Source organism: Pelecanus crispus, chromosome 1 (assembly GCF_030463565.1).
Source record: "Pelecanus crispus isolate bPelCri1 chromosome 1, bPelCri1.pri, whole genome shotgun sequence".
NCBI lineage: Eukaryota > Metazoa > Chordata > Aves > Pelecaniformes > Pelecanidae > Pelecanus > Pelecanus crispus.
Window position 1 is genome coordinate 57686977 of NC_134643.1, and position 23811 is coordinate 57710787.

General features: G+C 40.4%; 1 protein-coding gene across 2 annotated transcripts; it reads left to right on the top strand.

Moving 5' to 3' along the window:
- Nucleotides 1-484: 484 nt before the first annotated feature.
- On the top strand, nucleotides 485-23607 carry ST13 (ST13 Hsp70 interacting protein). Of its 2 annotated transcripts, none has more exons than XM_075712249.1 (12): nucleotides 485-594; nucleotides 5543-5600; nucleotides 6834-6903; nucleotides 7014-7084; nucleotides 7634-7700; nucleotides 8281-8365; nucleotides 10389-10499; nucleotides 11866-11968; nucleotides 15378-15494; nucleotides 16200-16263; nucleotides 17416-17516; nucleotides 21768-23607. In XM_075712249.1, exons 1-12 carry the CDS (start codon nucleotides 485-487, stop codon nucleotides 21894-21896), a joined length of 1086 nt encoding a protein of 361 aa, XP_075568364.1. In that variant the 3' UTR covers nucleotides 21897-23607. The 2 variants fall into 2 exon arrangements, with proteins under 2 accessions (XP_075568364.1, XP_075568373.1); XM_075712258.1 differs by having other exon boundaries at nucleotides 6858-6903; nucleotides 16200-16264; nucleotides 17405-17516.
- The last annotated feature ends 204 nt before the right edge of the window (nucleotides 23608-23811 follow it).

Here is a 23811-nt window from a genome sequence, read left to right on the forward strand (position 1 = left end):
CGGCTTAACGCGGGGCTCGCCCGCCCGCAGCCCCGCCAGGCCCGGCCCCCCCCCCCGCGCCGGCCCGGCCACGGCGGGGGCCTTCCCCTGCCGCGGCGCCGCGCGCTGACGCCATCACCGAGCGCGGGCGCCCGCCGCCAATGAGCGGCGCCGCACCGGCTTAGGCGCCCGCGGGGGCCGCCTGTCGCGCCCGCGGGAGAGACGCGAGGAGAAACCTGGGCCGCGGCGGGACCCCCACAGCGCGGGGGCAGCGAGCGACAACGCCGAGGAAGGGAGGCGAGGCACCGCGCCTGGCGGGACGCGCCCGCTCGGCGGCCACCTCCGCTTCTAGAACGTTCCCGCCGCTGCGCGGCGGCGGGGCGGGGCCAGGGCTGGGGGTGGGCGGGGCGGGCGCTGGGGGAGGCGGGGCGGGCTGGAAGCTTCCACGGCGCCGCGCGGCGGTTGGGCAGGGAAGCGAGGGAGCGCGGGCCGCCGCCGTTCCGCCATGGACGCCCGCAAGCTGAGCGAGCTGCGGGCCTTCGTCAGGCTCTGCAAGCAGAACCCGGGCCTGCTGCACACCCAGGAGCTGGCCTTCCTCCGCGAGTGGGTGGAGAGGTCGGTCACGGGCCGCGCCGCGCCGCCGTTGAAGTGGCCGTGAGGGGGGGGGGGGGGGGGGAGGGGGAGGGGGAGGGGTGGTCTTGCGCGCGGGAGGCGGGGGGGGGGCGTGTCTCACCAGCGGGGGAGGGGCGGCACGTGTCGGCGCGCGGCCCCGCCGCGTGGCCCGGGGAAAGGGAGGGGAGGGGGCCGGGCCCGTTTGGCGGGTGTTTGCCGGGGAGCGGGCCCGGTGCGCTGCCGCCTTCCCGCCTTTCCCTTCCCGCCGCAGGGCGCGCCGGGGTTACGACTCGAGCGTTGGAACGACTTGTCGTGGTCTTTTGTTTTGTTTTGTTTTGTTCTTTTCTTTTCTTTTCTTTTCAACTCGGGCTATTCCCGCTGCAAAAGCCTGCCCCCCGGCCGTCGCGGTGGCTCAGCTTCCCAGGCAGGAAAGCCCCAGAGTAACACTTTACCGAGCTAATTCTCGCATTATGCAGCCGAGTTGGCTTGCCTGTCTTAAAAGGAGGCGAGTTTGTGGGGAAGTGAGTGGCCTTGACTTGCATCCTGGTAGCCAGAAGCATAAAATACCTGACAGTTGAGCACGTGGAATGGTTCCTGGCCAAAAACGTGGTTTGCCCCTTGAAGTTTCATGTATCAAGGAGTTGAAATCTTGCTCCCCTGTGAGGTGCTTCAAATTGTGTGCTGTTTGTGCTGCACGTTGTCTTCTGTGCATGCGTGGCCTGTCACAGCAGATGCTTCTTAATATAAAAACATCCTTGGGTTCCACCCTGAGCTCCCAGAAGCACCAGGTTGGAAGGGTTGAGGTCCTTGGCTGCTGGCAGAGAGCCCACAGAACCCCGATGTTCAGCTAGCGTACCTCTGCTTGGCTTTCGTAGCTACAACCCTGGCTACTCTAAAAGACTCTGAGAAGTGAGGAAAGTCCTTGAAGATACAACTTTTGTGAAAGTGAAAAGATTCTGCCTAGCGACAAACTAAGATTTGTTTTAGAAAAATTCCTTTACATTTTAATCTGAAAGTATTTTAATTGTACTTTCTGCTGTACAGTACTTGTAATTAGTTGAAAAACTACTGGCGATTTGTGTACATAGATATATAATTATGGGCATTTTGTAGTATGGCTACAATGAACTATTTATTTGGATTTTTTTTACAGTGATCTTTAAACTTTTTTATGCATCTGAATATCAGTGTGGTTGTAAAGCAAATCCTATTTAATTTCACTTGGTTTTTCAGTACTGACACTAGCTGTATGCCTAGGAAGGAGATATGTGTCTATTTTATTCCACTGCAGGTCTTTAGTTCCTTTGCTACCATGTAAAAGACTTCAGTGCCTCACCCTAGATTACTTCCATTCTTCTGTTTCGTAATTCTGAAGGTGTGAACAGAGTATTTTGGGAGGGAGAGGAAGAACACTGACTTCTTTTGCCAAAGAAAGCGTTAGGGACTGGAAAGGTGATGATCTGATTTCTAACTTTCTCCATGTTAATGGGGACGGCTCTAACTTCCAGATTAACTTTTAGAGTGTGTATTTCATTAATAGAAGGGTGCTTGTATTGTAAGTATAAACATTAGGTTTTGAACTGTGGAATGTTTTTTCCATGTAAAGTTTTCACTGGATATCTTTATCTCAGAAGTTAAAAATTATTTCCGAGTAGAACCTCCTATAGGTCTCTTAAGTTTTCTGGTTTTCTTCACGCATTTGAGCTAAATATTTGGGTAAGTTACACACTTGGATATTTGGAGTAGTAGCCAAATTACTTTTCATGTCAAACTGCTTGGAAGTCTGGTGGATTCCCCTCTTCCCTTCTGTAGTAGTGCTGTTTGCAGTAGGACTATTAAGTGCATTTATATGGTCTTCTCATTCTTTGAAGACTGCTTGAAACTTAGCATGGCCTGGCTTCAGGTGGAAATAAACTCAATGAGTCTGATCTCTGTCAGGCTTACCTGTATGAATTTAAAAGACATAGGTTTAGTCACCAAGGTCATGTGAGTGATTACAGAATAGTGACTAAATGATACTGAAATTCATCACTAAATTTTTCAACTAAAATTCTGATGATTGATTTTTTTTTTTCTTAAAGCTAATTATTCTAACTTAAATAATGCTAACTGCTTGTAAAGCCAGAATGGGATGCTTTATTTCTGACTAGCTGTTAATATTGCATCAGAAACCTTAAGTCTTATCTGTTTTCATGCACTTGTTATCTTCTAGACTTTTTTCTTCCTAGCTGTTGTATTTAATTTCTATATAGAGGCTCTTTGTATAGAAAGCGTACACTAGTGTATGATTATGTTTGGAAAATGTTTTGACATCCCTTTTAGTTGTGCCTTCTTTTTCATAATTGAATAACAATACGAATATTTTGACTTGAATTGTTATGAAATGAGTCATTAAAAGGAATGTGCTTCAAAAACCTGCAATTGAGCAAATAAACAATAGCAGTCCTTAAAAGTAAAGCACAGAATCCCTAATTGATGAATAGAGCTTTTTGCCTTTTTTCGTTGTTGTTTTGTTCAGATAAATTTTGATCCTTTTGAATTCTTGGTAATCCAGTTTCTCTCTAAAGATAATTTTGCTTTCAGTGATGAAAGTGGATGCAGAAATAACAGTTGCAGTTCTTCCAACAAGTCATAAAAGCAGCACTTCTCATCACTATGATGAGTGGAAGTATGGAGTCATTGTTGCAATGGGCTCCTGACAGTTCCCAAGAGTTGTTACTGGAATTGCACAACTCTTTTTTAGCACAAAGGTTTAATTTTAAAATGTGGGGTTTTGTGTGTGTGCACTGTTTATATAGCTCGGTACCTGCCTTCTCTTACAAGAGTGTCTGTATACCGTGGAGGTTAAATACACTGTGAACTTTACCTATCTGTCCATTCCATCATTGTCATGAAATACTGTTTTAAGGGATGATTTTAGAGTAACTTGCTTTTGAATTGTTCCGGGATTGTAACTCGAGATTCAGTAGAGGATAACTGGATAGTAAAAACATTTTCAAGGACTAAGAGTGAAACTGTTTGGCCTTGGCAGTTCATGAGATAGCATATTTTAAAATGTGTGTATATATTGGTTAAACGTATCTCATAGACTGTTCTAAGCTTGGATAGTTTTCAGAGGGATGTGGAGAGGGCAGAGGAGACTGACCAAGTTGTTTCAGCCTTGAGATGATTCAAGTTGTCAGACTTAAAACCAGCTGATCTTGAGACTGATCATTTGGAATTGCTCAAGAATTCGATTCCTGTGGTTTTTTAGCTTGAGCTGTTCTTAAATACATGATTGGAAGTTGGGAATGTTATTGACCTTTTTGAGTTAGAGAGTTCTCAGTCTTTTTCCAGTAAGCCAGGCTTTGAAAGAGTCTTACTGGTTTAAAAAAAGAAGGAAAAAACCTGTTGCCAACAAGCATTAGATGGATCTTAACTTGTGAGCATTGTGTTACCCTGGATATTAGCTATTAGCACTACTAAAATGCTTCAGAATTTGTAGTTTCCTAGCAGAAGTGAGGTTCCAAGGCTCCTCTAGACAGTCCCTGTAGTGCTAGGGAAAACTTTGATTTTTACAGACTGGTAGAGAACTATATACCCTGCTGTCAGCCTACAGGGGTAAAAAATTAGGAGGAACGGTTATTCCATGTACTGTGTCTTTTGCCTACCAGTTGTTAGTTCTTGCAGTATAACTTAGACTGAGTAATATCAGCATTCCAGGGACACATGTAGATTTTTGCAATAGCTTCAGAAGGTGCCTTTTTTGGTAACTTGTGGTATTTTTTCTTGACAGTTTATCCTTGTAAGCTAGAGGTAGTGTAGTGCCATTTGCTTGCCTTTTGCTGCAGGGCTTGGTGCCAGGACCTGTCAATCCTGCCACCTCCTCTTCCCTCTTCTACCTTCTCTTCCCCCAATTCATCCCTGTCCCCCCCCATCCAGGTTTGTTTTCAGCCAGCTTTGGGCTTGACTGTGAGATGGTGCTGGTGACAGGAGGGAGGAAAGAGGGGAGAATGGGACTGCAGCAGCCTGACTTAAGAAGCTGTAGGATCTCATCCTTAGGATATAGTTTTATCTTACACTAATTCCTGAAAGCAGATATCCTGCACCCTTCCAGTTCCTCCTGCCTGTTTGCCCGTTTCCTTCTCCTCTCCCCTGCATCACGTCTAACCAGTTGGGTGGGTCCCCAAGGAACTAGTCAAGCCTGTTGAGTTGATAGAAACTTTTTTTTTCCCCCTTTGGAGTGTGTATGGCCAGAGCAATTGAAAACTATCAGTAGATGGGAATGGTAGTCCTTGTGGCAGCCTGCCATTAGGTATGATTAGATGTTATATGAAACAGCTGGAGAATTCAGCCTATGCTTATATCTGGCTGCTAACCAAAGTTGATATAATATAGAAGTTTATTCTACATTGAAAGAATGCTGTCTATACAGAGAATGTTCCTTAACTTGTAGCTAAGGAAAGGCATGAATATTGCAATACATAAGAGAAATGAAATTGTTTTCTAGGCAGCAATTTTTTTAATTGCATAAGTATTTTAGGCCATTAGGGTTCTTTCAACTTGTTTGACCTCTGTTCCAAAAACAGTTCTTTTAGTAATAGCTATAATAATAATATTTAGTTTTGACTTAAAATGTTAAGTTATGTTTTAAGGAGAAAATCTACTTCAGTCAAGGAGGCAACTTTTCTGTGTGAGAGAGGGTGGGTGGGTGATGTGTGACGTGCATGAGTACAAGTCACAGTGGAGTTCTAGGTGAAAGGGCCAACAGACACAGTGTGCATTATGTTACCCCAAGAAAAGCGTGGTGGATGTGTGGTTTTTATTTGCTGGTTCTACAGTGAATTAGATCATTGTGTTTTGTGTCACAACAAAAAGCTGAGATTATCAGCAGGATTTGAATCGATAAAACACATGTCACTATTTTGATAATCTTATTATTTTGTTTTTTCTCTTCTCTTTTGCTGAAAAGCATGGGAGGCACAATACCGCCCGCTCCAGCCAATGCCTCCACAGAGGAGACGAGTAAGGTGAGATATGAAGAATTTATCACTGAAAACTAACATTTGGAGTCTCTGCAAAAATTACTGAGCAGGAGAAGGGAAAAAATTGCTGTCAATTGTCACTCAGATAGGGTGGGTGAATATGCTAGGGTGAGTGAGTGTGGCAGTTCTGTCTGAAACCTGCCCTTTGCAGGATGTAGATGGCTTGTTACAGATGGCTTCCTAGTTTGTTTCAAGTGTTATCATGCTCCATTTCCCTAATCCTGAATGCCTGATGTTCTGTGCAATGCAAATGCCAAACAAAGTCTTAATTTCTTTTTTTTTGTGTTCTTGCTTTCTGTTCATACACCTCTTCTGTAGTCATTAGTGGATTAAATTATAATCTTTGCATGAGAAGAAATATTAGTGAGCATGATAAGTAATGAATTGAACAGTTGAACTATGGACTTTTTAAGGCAGTATTGTGGAAGTTTTTTGTTGGGTTTTGTTCATTTGTTTTAAGGGAGATAGTAAGTTTGGCTTGTAGATATTTATAGCAGGATTTTCCCAAGCTTGAAATTCTTTTGGAAAAAGTAGAGTTCTTTTATTATTATTATTATTATTTTTTATTTAACAATACAGTGGATGCTGGAATTACTGGCTAGTTAGAACTGTATGGAGGGATTGTGTATATGTAGTGAGTATAGTCTGTGACACTGAATATGAAGACAAGCAGATTATGTCTGTGGTAAAGCAGGACGTGCTAAGTTATGGGATTCAGAGGAAATTAGTAATGTAGTTAGAAGCTGATAAGAAAACATTGGAAAAAACATTCTAAGTATGTATAAGTGGCAAAGATCTCTGACCTTGGCAAATGGAAACAATATTTTGATCATTGACACCAGTTTATTGTTCACTGCTAAAGGACCTTAGCTTAATGGTATTAGAGTGAGAGAATTTTTGATACAGAGAATGTGTGAGGGAAGGCAGGAAGATTGGAAGGGATAGTGAGTTGCAAAACTGGTTCTGAACTGGGTATTATCTGGATTATTTGGTTTTGATTATTGAATTACACAATTTGAACGACAGGGTTTAAGAATTTGGGCAGAGGAGGAGGAGGAAAAAGAAGATTTGTATCTTGAAAATAAAACAGTTTAGCCATAGAGCAATGTGATGCTTTGAAGATTAATTTTGGATTTTCTGATACATTGTTGCTTATCAGAGTGCGAATAGAATATCAGTCAGAAATAATGTATGCTTACAAATACATTTCTCTTTCAGGGCAAAGCAGAAGAACAGCCAGAGGAGCCAGCTAAATCACCTGAACCAGAAAGCGAAGAGAGCGACTTAGGTGTGGAAAAGAGATAACTTTAATCACATTTCACCAAGTTGAACGTGGTTTTGGAAACCCTTTCTCTGTTTGTAGATGGAGCTTAATCCGGCTTTTTGTTTTTCCCCCAGAAATTGACAATGAGGGAGTGATTGAACCAGACAATGATGCCCCTCAAGAAATGGGAGATGAAAATGTAGAGGTAAGCACAATTTTTTTCAATGTCTGTGGCAGTAGGAAAGATAGGGAGAAGTTTTGAGTTTAGTCAAGGATAGCAGCTGAGGGGGAAAGAGTACTATATTAGCTAGGTAGCCAGCTGTTGCTTTGGCTCTTTTTCTCCTAAATAGAAAACTTACTGGCTTAAAACCAGTCTTTTCTTATTCAAGGTCAGAGTCCATTAAAAAGTTCAATGAAGAAAATCAGGTCAGAAAACACAAAAAAAATTTATCAGAACACCCATGAAAACTAGATATGTAGAAATCTGCCATTATTCAACTTACCTTTTGAGCATTTTCTAGCCAAAAATAGTGGTAGCTAGTGTCTGCAAGCTGAAAGCAAGGGGGTTTTTTTGTTGTTTTTCAAAAAAAAAGTTCACAGTTCAAACTGTGATTTCAGTGGAAATTAAAAACAAGATTCTGGAATCAGAAAACTGGAGCTCCCTTCTTTGGTGCTGTCTTAGCATGGTAATTCTGGCCTGGACTCTACAGGTTTTGGGTTTTGTGTGTGTTTTTTATTTTCGTTATTTTCTTAGGTAACTGAAGAGATGATGGATCAAGCTAATGAGAAGAAGATTGAAGCGATAAATGCTCTAAGTGAAGGTGATAATTTTTTTTTTTTTTAAGTACATCTTCAGGGACATTAGGTTTCGTTCTCCTTTTAAAAAAAAAAAAAGGAAGTAAATAACTTAGACCATTTTGAATGCTTTCAAGGGAGAGAAAACTCACTTCCAGTTGGATACGCAAAACTATCTAGAACTTGAAAGCTTCTTTAAGTACTGTCTTCCCATTGTAGCTATAGTTTGGGGCATGGCAGGAGGGAATGACGTATTGCAGCATCTTAGTTACAAATTGTTATAGTACTTCCCTACATGTTATGATTAGTGTCTCTAGTGGTTTGTCTTAATGCAGTGAAAAGCTGTAATAGAGAGGTGACTTCCTATTTGATTGCATACAAAGTTAAACGTACAAATTTAGCTGGGAAAAGTCTCTCCTCCCCTCCAGCATTAATTTTGGAGTTTGTACTTCAGTAACATAGCAAGAGGGAGAAATTGATTTTCCTTTGTTGATAATGTTCCATTTAAGAAGTGCCTAGGGACATAACACCCTGTAAGGCAGGTTTGGCAATTTGGATGTAATTTCATTGTGTAATGACTGGAACTTTACTGGTACTCACATTTAGGTGAACTTCAGAAGGCTGTCGACTTGTTCACAGATGCTATCAAGCTGAATCCTTGTTTGGCTATCTTGTATGCCAAGAGGGCCAGGTGAGTCATTATAAATTAGTGATTTAGGTTTCTGCCTGTTCTGTTATTTTCCTTAAGGAGCCTAAATATACTGGCAACTTGAGGATCTATGTAAACTTAAACCACAGGAGGGAATGAGAAAATTACACTTCATGCATTTTCTTTTATATGTGAATAACCAGATTTGCTGAAGCAATGTAGCAATGGCATGTTGAGTTATAATAATGCTGGATAACAAACGTGTAAAATCTGAAGTTTATTCTGGGATGAAGATGATGATTGAAATCATGTCCTGTTTAGATGCAAAGTTAATTGTGGATCATGTGAAATCTCTCCCTGTTGTACTGATAAACGAATTTGTTCACTGTGAAGTAGACTTGTTGCTGTTCAACAGTCCTATGTTTGAACAGGACACACCTATTTCTCAACCCAATCCACCTTTCTCAATCCACCTTACTGCTAATTACATCTACCAGACTGCAGATAATACATTGGGAACATTGTCGGATTTGATGTGTGATAGCCCTAACTTTGTAACGCGCAAACATATCTATCTTCCTAATTCTTGAGGAAGTCTGGCCAAGTATGGGTTGCAGAAGCAGGAGTTCCCACAGCTTAGGTTTTTTTCTCTTTTTACACAAAAACCCCACTAATCATGGATGATTTGATAGTTTAGTGGATCTTTTCCATAGCAAGGTATAATTCAAAGAAATGTTCAACTTTTGATGACTTTCATGTGATTGATTAGTGTCCTTTAACTGTTCCATTCTAGGACATCTTAACTGATACATGCCTTGCTGTTTTTTCCTTACCGTATCAATGTTTCTGCATGTAACACCAATTGTCTACCTTAATACACTGTTGGTGTTGTTGCCATCATAGTAGTATTTTTAAAACCTCTTATAGTGCTGTATCTTCTCAGGACTGCGACTAGCAATGAAAAATAAGTGTTAGGAGAAGTTTAAAAGTTACCTCAATTTGATCTATTGTAGAAATAAGCAAACAATACATTAGGATATTTTAAAACCTGCAGCGTAACAGCAGCGCTGATGAAGTGCTGTGAGTAATCCACCTTCCTGGTGGATTTGGGTTTTGGTTCTGGGGGGGTTTGTGTGTTTGGAAGACTAGAGTTTTTGTGCAGCCAGCAGCATTGGAATGTCTCTCATTGGTGAGGTGTAGCTTTGAGACAGTTTCCTGACACATTGTCTACCTGTTTGTTTCTAGAAGAGAATGTGTGGCTTTGTACTTGCTTTATAACTAGCCTTAATTATGAAGTTACTTACAGGCGCCCTAATTGCTGATAAATTGTTTTCAAGTAGATGCAAAAGGGCAGAAGTTCTGACTTGGAGTATCTTGAATATCGAATATTTCTGTCAAATCAGGAATGGTTTTTAGTGTTTCCTTCAGAGATTTTTAATTTGAAATGCCTGAACGTCCTGAAGTACTGCCCTACTAGTCAATCTGATATGCTTGTGTATTGTAAAATTTGCAGTTATTTCACTTAACTGACAAGGGATTGGGGCTACTTTCTGGGTTTGTGTTTTGTTTTGCCTCTTTTAATTTTGATTACTCATCTCCTATCTCCTTTTGTAGTTCCTGATGATTCTAGCCGTTGATCCTTGTAGCCTGTATGATAACTCATGCTTTCTTTGTCTTGCTGTTTTAAAGACTATGTAATACGGCATGCGTAGTATTATTGTTGTTTTGTTCAAATTGCTAGTTGCCATTGGCTATGGACTCCAAACACCATGGAATTGAACTGTCCTTTGCATTTATGTATCCTTTCCTTGTGCGCTAAAGTTATTCTTGCTGTCAAGGCTTGAGTCTGAACAATGAACGCTTTCGTTTCTTGCTAATGATTCACCTACAACGGCAGGGAGGAACTAAATTTCAGTGACTTCATTATCACTACAAAATCTTTTTGAACTCAGCTCTTCAAATGTATTATCTCACTAGCTTGCCTGTTAGTCATCCAAAATTATTTCCAGCTTAAGTTAGTAACTTGGTATTTCAATATGTACAATAAACGTTCTTGTTCCCACAGTGTTTTTGTGAAACTACAGAAGCCAAATGCTGCCATTAGAGATTGTGACAGAGCCATCAAGATTAATCCTGACTCGGCGCAGACCTACAAATGGAGGGGGAAAGCGCATAGGTAATGAACTGTGCCTGTACTTGTGGGGAACAGTTTTGCTTATGCATTCTCTCCTTCTCTATGTCTCTGAACTGTCTGTCTTGTACCCAAGAGCAGTAGCCGTGAGCCAAGAAACCATTGTGCTGAGTGTATGGCTTACAGGAAAGAAAGGATGATGGTGATTTATTGATGGTAATTTATGAGTAGTCCTTCTGGCACTATCTTTTTTTTCTTTTGTTTTTTTTAACCTATCTTCTAATGGCTTACTGCTGTTCTGAGTAGCATTTTCTAATTTGCTAAAGATTATGAGTTCTAGGACTGTGGGTTTTATTTGTTTGGAGGTCTTTTGTTTTCACTTAGTTCAGTTTTTATTTACTAACCTGTAATTCTTAAGCATTTCTCTGCTGCCCTTACTCCATTAGATCCTAGAGCTCTTTTACATAGTAAATTAAGCTGCCTAGTTATGTTACAGTTGAAGAGTGATATTAAGCAAACACTGTAATTATTTAAAATGGCATTAGGCCAGCATGCATCCCCCTTAGCTTAGTTAAACTTCTTTTTAATAAAATAAATCAGCCAAAAAAACCCCGAGGTGACACTTCTTACCATCTGTATAACAGTGGAAGGAGTAAATGCTAATAGAACTTAGCAAAAAAAGGCATTTTAGACAGTGTTCAGAGTAGTTTGTTAATGTCTACAGTTTTAATAAAATGGCATGGAGCCTAAGAGTGAGAAGACTGAAGCATAGTTTGGAATAACACCTCTGTCTGTAAGCAGAAGTGCTTTGACCATTTAGGAATACCACCATTCACTTAAATTTTTTATTATCAAGAGTTTGTATAAATGAATAGTTCGGAAGTGTGCACAGTAGCTTGTATGACCTCTTCAACTTAAGACGTGGTACATCTAGTTAGCTAGGATGTTTGAGTGCTGAGTAAAGAGGGTCCACAGAAGCTTGAGTAGTGGTGTAGACTTGTACAGAACACTGAATGTGTAGCTTTACACTGAACATGTGCCTAGTGGTGCACAGTATTTTTATTAGTGTGCTTCACATGTTTATGTAGGGTACCTTCTCCCTGTTAGACCTTTCTTGTTTATAGCAAACAATGACACTAGCTGATTGAGGGTTTTTTTCTTCATTGTTACTTCAGGCAAAATTTATTGTAATGGTATGAAGCAAGCAAGTATTGCCTAATGGCATTGTAGTGTGCAGGTTACAGAAAACACGATGAGACTGTTAAACTTTAAACTTCTGTAATTAAACTTCTGTAAGTCCATATAGCTGCAGGTAAAAATACTGAATGCCGTGTGGTTGTAAATATTTTGAAGAACTATAAGAATTCAGTTTGCTTTTTCCTTCTGAATGTTGGTGTCTTCTGAATTCCAGACTTCTGGGTCACTGGGAGGAGGCTGCTCGTGATCTTGCACTAGCTTGTAAACTGGATTACGATGAAGATGCTAGCGCCATGCTGAAGGAGGTGCAACCAAGAGTAAGTGGGGAGGCATAATGGAGGTCCCTCCTCTATTTTCTTGAATGAAATTGCTACCTTCAGATTCTTCCAATATGCATTGTCTTGTGGGAATCTGTTCATGTATCATCTGACAGTTCAAACTGAGTTTATAAATACTTCTGTCTTCAATCACAGCTGTTTATGGCTGTGTGTAGAGAAATTGAGTCTCTGGGGCTGGGCATGTAACTGAACTGTGAAATAATAATGTTCCTGTTTAAAATCTTAACAGAAGAATTTGAAGCAGTTGAAGTTTGCCAGGCATTTTAGAATCTAGACTAAAAACATTCAGAAGAGCAAGAGAACACTGGTAATGGATTTTTTTCTAAGATGTTTCTGAATTGATCAAAGCTTCATCCTAAACACGTTTTACAAAGGAAGCACTCTTTGCTGTAATTTGTACTTTCACTAGTCTACCCCATGAGGGCAGCATAATCTCTTTAAAACTGTTTTTCAGCTTTGCTCAAGTGATTGACCCCAGCATTATTCCAAGGAGGAACTTTTGTGTAAAAAAAATGTAAGACTGTTGATAGCAGGCTTGCTTTTTCATCTGTTTTGCATATTTCTTTAAAGTGGTTGACAGACCACAGATTGCAGCTGTTGCATTGTATTGGGTTTACGTGACAAGGTTAGGAGGAGGTGGAGACTGCAGGGATGGCCTCTTGTAAGAAGAGACATGTGACTGCCCCTGTGTCAGATGCAGCCAGTTCGAGCTGGCTCCAAAACAGACCCACTGCTGGCCAAAGCTGAGCCAGTCAGCGACGCCGGTGGTGCTTCTGTGATAACATATTTAAGAAAGGGTTGAAAAACGCAGTGCAACAGCTGTGAGAGAGAGTGGAGGAAAGAAAAAAGAGAAGCAACCCTGCAGACACCCAAGATCAGTGAAGAAGGAAGGGGAGGAGGTGTGCCAGGCACGGGAGCAGAGATTCCTCTGCAGCCCATGGAGAAGACCATGGTTAAGCAGGTTGTCCCCCTTGAGCCCACAGAGGTCCACGGTGGAGCAGATACCCACCCTGCAGGCCATGGAGTACCCCATGCCAGGGCAAGTGGATGTGCCCTGAAGGAAGCGGCAGCCCATGGAGAGTCCACACTGGAGCAGGCTCCTGGGAGAAACTGTGGCCTGTGGAAAGGAGCCCACACAGAAGCTGGTTTTCTGGCAGGAGCTGCAGCCCATGGGGGACCCATGCTGGAACAGTCTGTTGTTAAGGACCATACCCTGTGGGGAGGACCCACGCTGGAGCAGTTCTTAAAGAACCGCAGCCTGTGGGAAGGACTCGCATCGGAGCAGTTTGTGAAGGACTGTATGCTGTGGGGGGGACCCCACGCTGGAACAGGAAAAAAGTGTGAGGAGGAAGGAGTGGCAGAGGTGCAGTGTTAAGAACTGACCACAGCCCCCATCCCTCTGCGCCGTTCAGGGTGGGTGGAGGAGGTGGAAGAGTGGGGAATGAAGGAGTGAAGTTGAGCTTTTAGAATAAGGGGAATAGGGGGAAGGCGATTTTAGTTTTGTCTTTGTTTCTCATCATCCTACTCTATTTTTAGTTGGTAATAAATTCAATTAATCTTCCCCGTGTTGAGTCTGTTTTGCCCATGATGGTAGTGGATGAGTGATCTCCCTTGTCTCTTATCTCCAGCCAGGAGCTTCTTCATTTTACTTTCTCTCCCTGTCCTCTTGAGGAGGGGGAGTGAGAGAACGGCTTAGTAATCATCTGGCAGCCAGCCAAGCTTAACCCACCACATGCATAAACATTCCTGTCTCTAATAACTTCAGCTTTCAGTTTTCCTACATGTCTTTGTAGAAGACACTGTCTACAGCAAAACAACAGTGGAAACCATCTTACAATCTACTGGCCTTCTGTGTTGGAGACTATTGATCTGTGGTAAATGTAATTAGGTCTTGGGTCTCAACCTTTTTTATAAGAGGTATACTTAATGCTTGGCTGAGGGGGAACCTGTTATTTCCCAGTTAATCTGCCCAGGCACAGAAAAAGCAGAGTATGTCTATGAGGCATTGATGTGTAGTTGCCAACTTTGTGGGAATTTGTGTATGTAGCTCAAGGAAAAATGTATGATCTTTTCATGGGTGATTTTTTTTTTGTCTTTAGTAAGAGAAGATGATATGTTCACCTAATTTCACTTCCAGCTTTCCTAGCACACTTTAGTTTGTAGCACTTTACGCTGAAAGTCTGAGTCAAATTCTAAAAATACTTAGTTCCTTTTCAGAAATACTTAGAAACAATGAAAATCACAACTTTGGAAACTCTTCCTGGTTCATTTTAAAAAGGAAAAAAAAAAAAAACCAAACCAAACCAAAACCCCAAACGCTTATCTCTCTCTTAATGAACTATTGAACGGCCGTAACATCAGGTGCTGATAACACATACTGCATTCAATATCAGTCAGTCCTGCTGCCTGCAGTATGCTTTCTCTGGCAGATGTACTTCAAGAGTGATGTGGTATGGAATGAATGTCTCCTAGCTAAAATAAGTTGTATAGAAACTTCACTACTTATAAAATAATTTCTTCATTTAAAGAGTATTCTGAAAGAATAGAAGAGTGTCCATCCAAGAGTGTAGTTAGTATCTCTGTTCTTGAACCTTGATTTTGCTATGTTTTTTTAGTTACAAGAGTGTTAGAGGGTAACCATCATACACAATTTGTGAAATCATGAACCATTTTTTGCAATGCTATATAAGGATACATTCTTGTTTCAGGAAAGCAGCGCTACAGTTGGTGTTCTATTGTTATAATGAGCCCTGAGTGAAGAGCCTTGGGGAGTTCATTGTTAACTACTCTCTTCTGCAGATCTGTAGGTTTGGTAGACTTGAGAAAAAGCTAATAACAGGAAGCAAACTTTCTCCCCACCAGCCCTTTCTTGGTTTGGTTCAGGCATTCTTTGGTCTGCTTATGTCTAGCTGTAAGTGCTGCAAAGGCATCTGGAACAGCAATAACATTATCTAAAAAGTGTGTGCGTGCGGGGAAAATTATACTTCCTGTTGTTGTGCCAGTGAAAATTCCCTTTTATGGGGCAATTGCTGGTTTTAACCCTGGAGAAATTAATTAATATTTCAGCATAAAAACATGAAGGGACATGGAATGATAACGTGTTTAAGTTCTAACTATGGTGCAAGTCCCAGAGCTCTATAGAAAAAAGTACACTAGAGTGCATGTTCTGGTGAGTCCAGTTAGGGCCGAATAGACATGAATAACTGATTGCCATAGAGAGGAAGTAGCAAATGGTTCCTAAAACAAAAGGCCTTTTAGGATGTAAAGTCAGGTCTTATTTTTAAGAACTGGTAAAAGCAGATGGTTACACTTGCATGTATTTTATATTGAAATAAGTTGTGTGATACGCTAGAAATGTATATGAAATCTTGGTATTCTATTGTAACAGGCTCAGAAAATTGCAGAACACCGCCGAAAATACGAGCGGAAGCGTGAAGAAAAGGAAATCAAGGAAAGAATGGAAAGAGTGAAGAAGGCACGGGAGGAGCATGAGAGAGCACAAAGGGTGAATACTTAGGATTTAATATTTCTTAATAATTTGGAGAGTGTCATAGTTATTGTGGTTAAAATGAATTGCAGAGAATAATTACTTTCATTTTAAGTCTTAGAATTAAATTTTAGAGAGTTGATTTCTGTCTTGGTTCCTTGACCAACAATGAAATCTGGAGAAGAGGGCATTGTACTGCATCTGCTTTTACTGCTTATGACAAAAACAGGCTCTGGAATCTGTACTAATCCTGTATTTCAAGACGTCAGTTATTGTATGACTGTACCAGAATAGTTTTCACTTAAAGTACTTAGGTCCCCTGAAGTGGGAGGTTTTAAATTCAGGATAATGTTTTGCTTCTCTTCCTCACTTTCTGATACAGTTTGCTTGCTTTTTCTTCATGCTTTACAGATATTTTTTAATATGTTGGGAGTGGGAGTTCTAAACATGTAAGTTGAGGACCTAAAACAAATCATACAGTTCATATTCAGTAAAAACATACTCTGCATAACTTACCTACAAAAACATACTAAAGTAAGAGTAGACATCGCTATTTCTTGTCAGTGGTTTTGTACATAGTAAAGTGCTTTGTTTATTGCAATACCCTACCTGCCTGAAACAGTCTCAGCTATTTTTTTTCTCCTAAAATCAGTTAAGCAGTAGAAAACAGGCTGCAGTTCCTGTTTGGAAAGTTTGTGTGGAATTATGTGATTTCATCTGCAGGAGGAAGAAGCAAGAAGACAGGCAGGAGGAGCTCAGTTTGGTGGCTTCCCAGGTGGCTTCCCAGGTACTTTATTTTTAAGCACTAATACTTGAGGTAGAGGTGACTGTTGTTTCCATGTGAAGTATTATAACCACAGTTTTTATAGCATTTGTTCTCAAGACGGAAAGAAAAATACCTTATGAAGTTTAGAACTTGTCTGCAAATAACTCTTTGAGCACTAGTGGGAAGAGGATTGATGCTGGGTAGCCAGTAGAGGGATGACAGAAATCAGTAGTGATGGATAACAGAATGAAAGGATTTAGGTCTGAGGAAACAAAGGTGCAGTATTTGCTTAATAATATGTGCTGAAAAACTAGTACAAAAATGTTTTCTAAATTAGCCAGGGTGCCTTGGACCCATTCTGCTTAAGAACAGTAGTTTTAAAGTTGAAAATTTAGATTGAATACCAGGGAAATCTGTGCTGGTTGCAAGCTATTGTTGAATAGAATAGTTTCTCAAAGGAGGTAGTGCAGTTTACCTTATAGAAGAGCTGTCCTTGAACAGTTCCACGAAAATCAGGCTTTCCGTATTATTTTGGGGTACAATAAATTGGGGAGAAACAAGAGTAAGTAATAATGCTCTTGAAGATTGAGATATAGTTGAGGTGGGCTGCGTGCATGCTCTGAATCAGCTTGTCAGGGGAACCAAAGAGAGACCATATCTACCCTGCTCAGCACAGCTGGGGTAGCTGCTCATTAAGGAGTCAAAAACAGAACCTCAAGCATTTTGCTTCAGGGATGGTTTTTTTCTTCTTTGGTGGTACAGTTTTTTCAAACCTAAAGTTCCTGCCAAACGTGGAATGTGCCTGGGACATAGTACTACTGATCTGCTTTTGCCCTGAGTTGTCCACCCCAGGCATTCGAACTCCTTATGTTCCTGGGCTTGAGACCTACCTGATTTAAGTTAAGCATCTGCGTACAAGGTGCTAGAACCTGACACTCGTTACAAGCCTCCTATTCAATTGGGTTAAAAACATGGATGAAATATTATGTAGGTCTTCACAGAAAGAGAAGGTGAAGACCCTGCTTTCCATTCAGTGGACCAGCTGTAGCCTTATGGAAGACATGGCTTTAGAGGTGTGCCAAAGGAAGTATGTCTTGGTCTCTCTCAGTGAGCGTCCTGTATAGATGAATTAAGTGTTTTTCTTCATGCATTCTTCTTGTCTTGGGTTTTCAGGTGGATTTCCTGGGGCTATGCCTGGAGGTATGCCAGGAATGGCAGGTATGCCAGGTCTTAATGAGATTCTCAGTGATCCAGAAGTCCTTGCAGCCATGCAGGTGAGTATTTGTTAAAATCAAAGCTAAATGTTCTGAACGAGGGAAGAACAGCGCCTATGAGCTAAGGGAAGGAAGAAAGATGGGATCTTCTGGATAGCAATGGGATGCTTGCTTATTTCGGTTGTGAAATTCTCTCCTTGTGTGTGTGGCACCAGACTACCTGGAATCAATGTTAGCTATTTTTCAAACTGATGGGAGCTTAATTAAAGATGCTTCTCCCCCACCACCCCCCTGCCCCATACTCATCTGTGATAGGCAAAACTATGTACTGTATAGAGTTCTTCATCTCTTTTGTCTCTTGAATGGTTATTTTCCACACAGTATAATTCACTTGCTCCTTTTTGAATGCACACACATTGTAGCGAGATAGTTATGCACAAACAAAAAATTATTGTTAATATTGTTGCAACACAATATATTACAATAATACTGAGACGAGAATTGCCTTTCTGTTAGGGGATTGAGTGTTTGGGTTTTGCCAGAGGCAAGTAGTATCAGAATAGTTCTGCATCTGGTATTTTCTGAATTTATGTTCAGGAAGCTTACTTCCCCAGTGGGCTCAATTAATTGCTCAATTAATTAATTGCTCAATGTCATGATTACTTTTTACACAAGAAAAGTATTCCAGTAGATTAAATAGAACATACCTGACAACATCAGTTTTAGGGGCAGGTGGGCTAGGAAAAATCTGAGCTATATAGTTATATTTGTGTACTAATATGATCAAGTATAAAAGTGTCATCTTACTTTTTCTGGATTGCTGTGGTTAAACTAGAGTTATGTGTTGTTCTCAGCTCATTGAACAGCTATGATCCCTGTCTAAATAAAAGCATCGCAAGGGACCCTTATTTGGTATGCCCTGAAATCACAAAGAAGGCATCACTTCCCATGCAAAAGTGTATGGGTTCCCTTTAACGGTTGCTGGTGTTTGGAAACTCACCTTTACTTAGGCTGCCAGAGTCAGCAGTGTTGACTCGCATGCAAACCATCCAAAAAAAGCCCACGGCTCGTAGTTGTATTCATTACCTGGCTAATTTGTGCTGTAATACAGGAGTTTGAAATTAGAGCTGCTGAAAACAGAGCTTTGAGGTTAAATATTAAGCACTTGCCACATGCCTTTAAGAAGACTTCATTGCATGCTGATTATATATACCCCAACGTATTGTAGGAATCTGTTGCAAGAATGTGTGTTGATGGTGTTTTCCGATAATGCAGACAGGCTTTAACATGTAAACCTGTCAGCAAAGCCTTGAGTCTCTTGCTGACCTCTTTGTACAAACTTTACATCTAGATGTGATTTATTCAGCATTTCACTTATATCTGCACTGCCTTCTTTTTCTGAAATGTCCAACTGAGTATGTTCTGGTCCTCTCTGAATTGGCAGTGTAAAGTCTAGTTTTAAAAGACAGCAGTTTCCACTGCTTGGCTTCTGCTCAGTGCAGCTATGGAATATGTTGACGGATAATGGTAGCTGGCAGCTATTACACAGGTTATCTGAGGCGTCACAAAAAAGTCTGAAGATACAGAATCACACAAGTCTCTCCCAAATCTTTAAGATCCTATTTTAACTGACAGTATGTAGAGGCTTTTCGTAGTGAGGAGTTAGTGCTGAAACTGGAGTACTCCGAGAGTAAAGACCTTCTTCTCAATCTCTTTAGACTTAGTGACTGTCATCTCATCATGTTTGAGACTATTCTCCTTGAGCTAACATTGAAATATGCCTGAGTCTGTTAACATCTCGGTAAACCTTACAACTGTGTGTGGCTGAACATGAGCTAGATTAAACTGGTTACACTGTCAACTTCAGCTTGTCATCTGTAGAAGCAACCGAGGAACCAGATATGGCTTCCTATGGACACGTTTATAGAAGTTATTGCTCATCATTGGCATAAAGATGAGAATCTCTGCAAGCTAGTGTAAAACTTCTTTCTTGACGAAGATTTCTGGTTCCATTACCTGAAGATTTATTGTCTTCAGGGTATTTCCTTTTTTTTTCTTTTTTTTTTTTTTTAAACTGTGGCTGATACTAGTCTTTTACACATAAAAGACTCGAAGTGGCAAAACTTCTGTTGCGTTTCTTTTCATAGCTTCTTAATGGTAGTAGTTGTGACCTGCAATGACTTTTAATGCACGTTATTTTAGCTCATTTGCCCCTAAGCTTTTTAGTCTTCAGAAGAATTGCCTGAAATTTTTGTGTGTGTGTTTCTTTTATTTTACTATTTTGGCTGTTTGTAGGGTTGTGTAGTACTTCCCCTCTTGAATGTGCAGCTACTTTCTCTGGACACAACATCGCATTTGTGTTTTGGAGAGCTGTCATGGGTCAAATATAAGTTCTTTTCAAAAGGAGTGATGTGTAAGATGAACCTACGGATTCCTTATTTGCATCAGCTGCAATATATGACATGTAGTCATATATTAGACCCAGACTTCCACCAAAATGTGTAAGTTGGAAAAAAGAATAGTGATAACTTTTTCCTTGGAAGTATTTTTCATCCTTCTGCCACTAAAGACTAGAGCATTAGAAAACTGAATGTTTCACTAATGCCATTTACACAATGGTTCCCATTCCACCTTATGTACTAAATATTTCCCTATGGAAATGTTGATATCTTCAGTCTTAAACTTCATTCTGATAATATTGCTCATCAATGTGAAAGCTTGGATGTGTTAAACATTCTAATAAACAGGGAGCTGCACAAGTACAGAATAATTTACTTGCTGTGAATTTATAGGATCATAAAACATGTAGCATAAAATGGATATTTAACGTTCATTTAGGTGTGCTTTGATGCAAACCAGTGACTAAGCTTACTCAGCTTTTTGTTCTGGATTCATATACAGGTGAAAACACGACATGACATGATCTTTATAGTCATGTGCCCTGTTTTGAAATAGGAAATTCAAGAAGTTTGAGGTTGTGAAAGTCTTCGTTTTTTCTTTGCATTGGAATCCTGTAAAGTGGAGAAAATATATCTAGTGTCTGTTTTCTGAACTTCAGCATCCTATTTTTTCATAGGATTTTGTTTTGTAGATTCCTTTTTGTGAGGGAGACAAAACACTTGTAAATCCTTCTAACAAAAGAACATGACTGAAACCATGTGGGTGATTTCAGTGGAGTCCACACCTACCAAATACAATTTTGGATCAGACTTGTTAAACAGCTTTTGTCTGTGTCTGATGCTAGAATAGATACAGGGTGGTGTTCTTGTAGCACAGACAGCTCTGAGGACAGCAGTTGGTTTTTGATGGTTTCCAAAGAATACATCTGCGGTAGCATTGGGCTAGAAGACTAGGGAAGATTGTATCTTTAAGTGAAACTACTTGAATGTGCTAGAAAGAATAGCAAATTAAATTGCAGCTGATGCAGATTTGTATTGGACATAATAAACTGCTTGCTCTTTAGCTGGATTAAAGAAAACTTGAATCTTTGCAGAAGTTTATTATAATGGAAACCTTTTTCCAGGCTGAGATGTAAAATTGGTCTATACAGATTTATTAAAGGGCACTGTTCAAAACATGCACATGTAAAATGAGTAAAACCAATTCTAGTTTAATGGAGGCCAAAGGTGTACTAGAAGCACAGAAAAAAGTATTAATGCTTCTCACACGAAATAGAGAAGATGAAGTTGGTAATCTGTTGACCACTGACTTCAATGTATATGTGAATTTATTAACGGCAACACAGTAGTGTGATGAGAGCTAACAAGGTTCCTTTCCAGTTGTGATTCCTCAGAGGAGGTGGGGAATGACTGAGAATCAGATGCATTTTTAAAAGCTGAACGTTGCCACATCATCTGCTCACAGTCCAGCAGATTAAAGTTTCTGCTGCTAGAAGGAACAGAGGTGAAAGGGATGAGTAGCAGCTGTTGCTCGGAGGAGGGTTATCCTATCACGTGTGTTCCACACATAGAGCTCTTGCCTCCTTCAAAATGCATTTGAAGATGCCTAAATAGAAATAATCCAGTAGGCGTGGCTGTGTTTGGCTCCTTCGTTGGGGAAAAAGAACTCTTATCCCCTTCTCACGCATTGTGCTATTACTGTAACAAGTTCAGTAATGACTGGTGTTTACTGATGCAGCATTAACAACATGCACTGTATCACTGGGTTGTCTTTAGAGACCTCTTGCCCAAAACTCTAGTCTTGTCACATGAAAAGCTGAGCAAGACTAGATTCATGTTGGAACCACATAACCACTAACTTTCGTAGCCTTGTTTTATAAATGCCCTAATTTTTTTGCTTTTTGTCCTGCAGGATCCAGAAGTTATGGTTGCGTTCCAAGATGTTGCTCAGAACCCAGCAAATATGTCCAAGTACCAGAACAATGCCAAGGTCATGAATCTCATCAGTAAATTGTCTGCCAAATTTGGCAGTAAACCATAATATCCCTGGTTCTTAAAAATCATATCTGAATGGGAAGGATTGGATTTGGCTAACCAGTGTTGCAATAAAAGAAACCATTGTACCTCTGATCTTCTTTAGAAGAGAAATGGGGTGTTCTAAGGAGAACTGCTCTCCTGCCCCAAGTGTTGACTTTATTCAGTGATTGGTTTATAGCACTCAAATTATATTCAGGTGACCTAGTTTAAACCATCCCTCCTTGTCCAAGAGTTGCAACCGTTTGTTACAAGTATTGCAGACAATTTCCTTTGAATGAACAATCCTGTCAGAAACCATAATATTCCAGGAGTGTAAGATGAAAACCTGCTGTTGTGTTATTGTGTTATTTTTGATTTTTTTTTTTTTTAATTACTCTCAGTGAGCAAAGAGGAAGGAACTTTAATAGTTGAAGTCTGTCTCAATCCCCTTAGGACAGAAAAGCTGGCCTAGTCACAAATAGAAAAGGTGGGACAAATCTGAAGAATTAAATGGATAAAGGAATTGTCTGCAAATACAAGCCCTTACAGTTTGGGGTTTTTTTAAATGGGTGACTGACTTTATATAGCTATTAAAATTATCAGTATAACCATGCTGGCTAGTTACACACTGGAACTTCTGACAGTACTGCAAATAATGTAATATTTTGATCACCACAACTGTGCGGCAAAGGTACAGTCCGATCCTTTGCACAACCTGGCATGAAGTACAACCTGACATAATTGCAGAGGCCACAGAGGTTTTGTTACATGCTCAATTCTTGTGCAGCACCTTTACGTAACATTTTATTTATCAGTCTGGATACGGGAGAGCAGCTTACTGTCTGTGCTTGTGCTCTTGTCCTTTCCCAGTTGGCAGGTCCTCAGCTGGTTGCACTCGCCCTTCCTTGGGGCCATGCTTACCAGGTTTCATCTATTTGGAAACTTTAGGGAAGGAATCTTGTTCCCATCACTACCTCTGTCCCACTGAATGCAAGCCATCCAGAACATGTAAACGCAGAGTTATAAATCAGTGGAGAATACCCAATAAAATTGCAGCTCTGGGTTCTGAGTCAGTTTGAGTCCTTACATACTTACTGATTTAAAATTTCTTGGCCAAAGTCCTGCTGTCTCTTTAGAGGTGATGACTCTTCCTTCACCACATACTGTAGTCTTCCATCTTTTCTTGTATCCTTTTCTTTAAAAAAAACAAAACAAAACAAAGCTGTTGTCGTGCTTTCATATTTCCATGTTTTTTGAGGCTTGTGATATGGAGGAAAAGGTGACATAACTGGAGCAGACAGAACATTCTTCTAACACTTGTGGATTAATGGCACGGGTATCCTTGAAGCAGTGTCTGTGCTGATGATGTTCAGTTGATTTGTCTATCAATAAAGACAGTTGTTGCTTCTGTTTGTCTTAGCTAAAACATTATCTTTCTGTGGAAAAATGACTGTAGTTACCTGTTCACCACTTGAGTCTCAACATTTGTGTTACTCTTTTGTAATTCTGTATCTTAAGCCATAACCGATGTTACCATTTTTAAATAAATCTGGACTGGTGTAGGAACTCAACAACAGTTGCAAAAAATAAATCCCCAAATGCTTTTTCTCATACTAATGACCCTGCAGAATGAAATGTGAATCTTTTTGCTTAAGAAATATAGTTCTGAATACTTCTCTTAGCCTTTAAAAATAAAGTATGGTTTTGAAAAAATAAAGCTTTTTGGGTTTGTGTAACTTTCTGATAAAACCTATTTTGTTTAAATTAAATGTGGAAGCACTTCAATTAAACTGTATATATAACTTGTGATTTAAATTGGAACTAAATGCTTAAGGGCTTGTCTTCATGACCACATGAACTCAAGTTATGATTGAGTGTTGCTGCGTGCCTAGCTTTTGGTCATACTCTTGATCTCCTGTTCCCAAGAGGAGATACTTGAA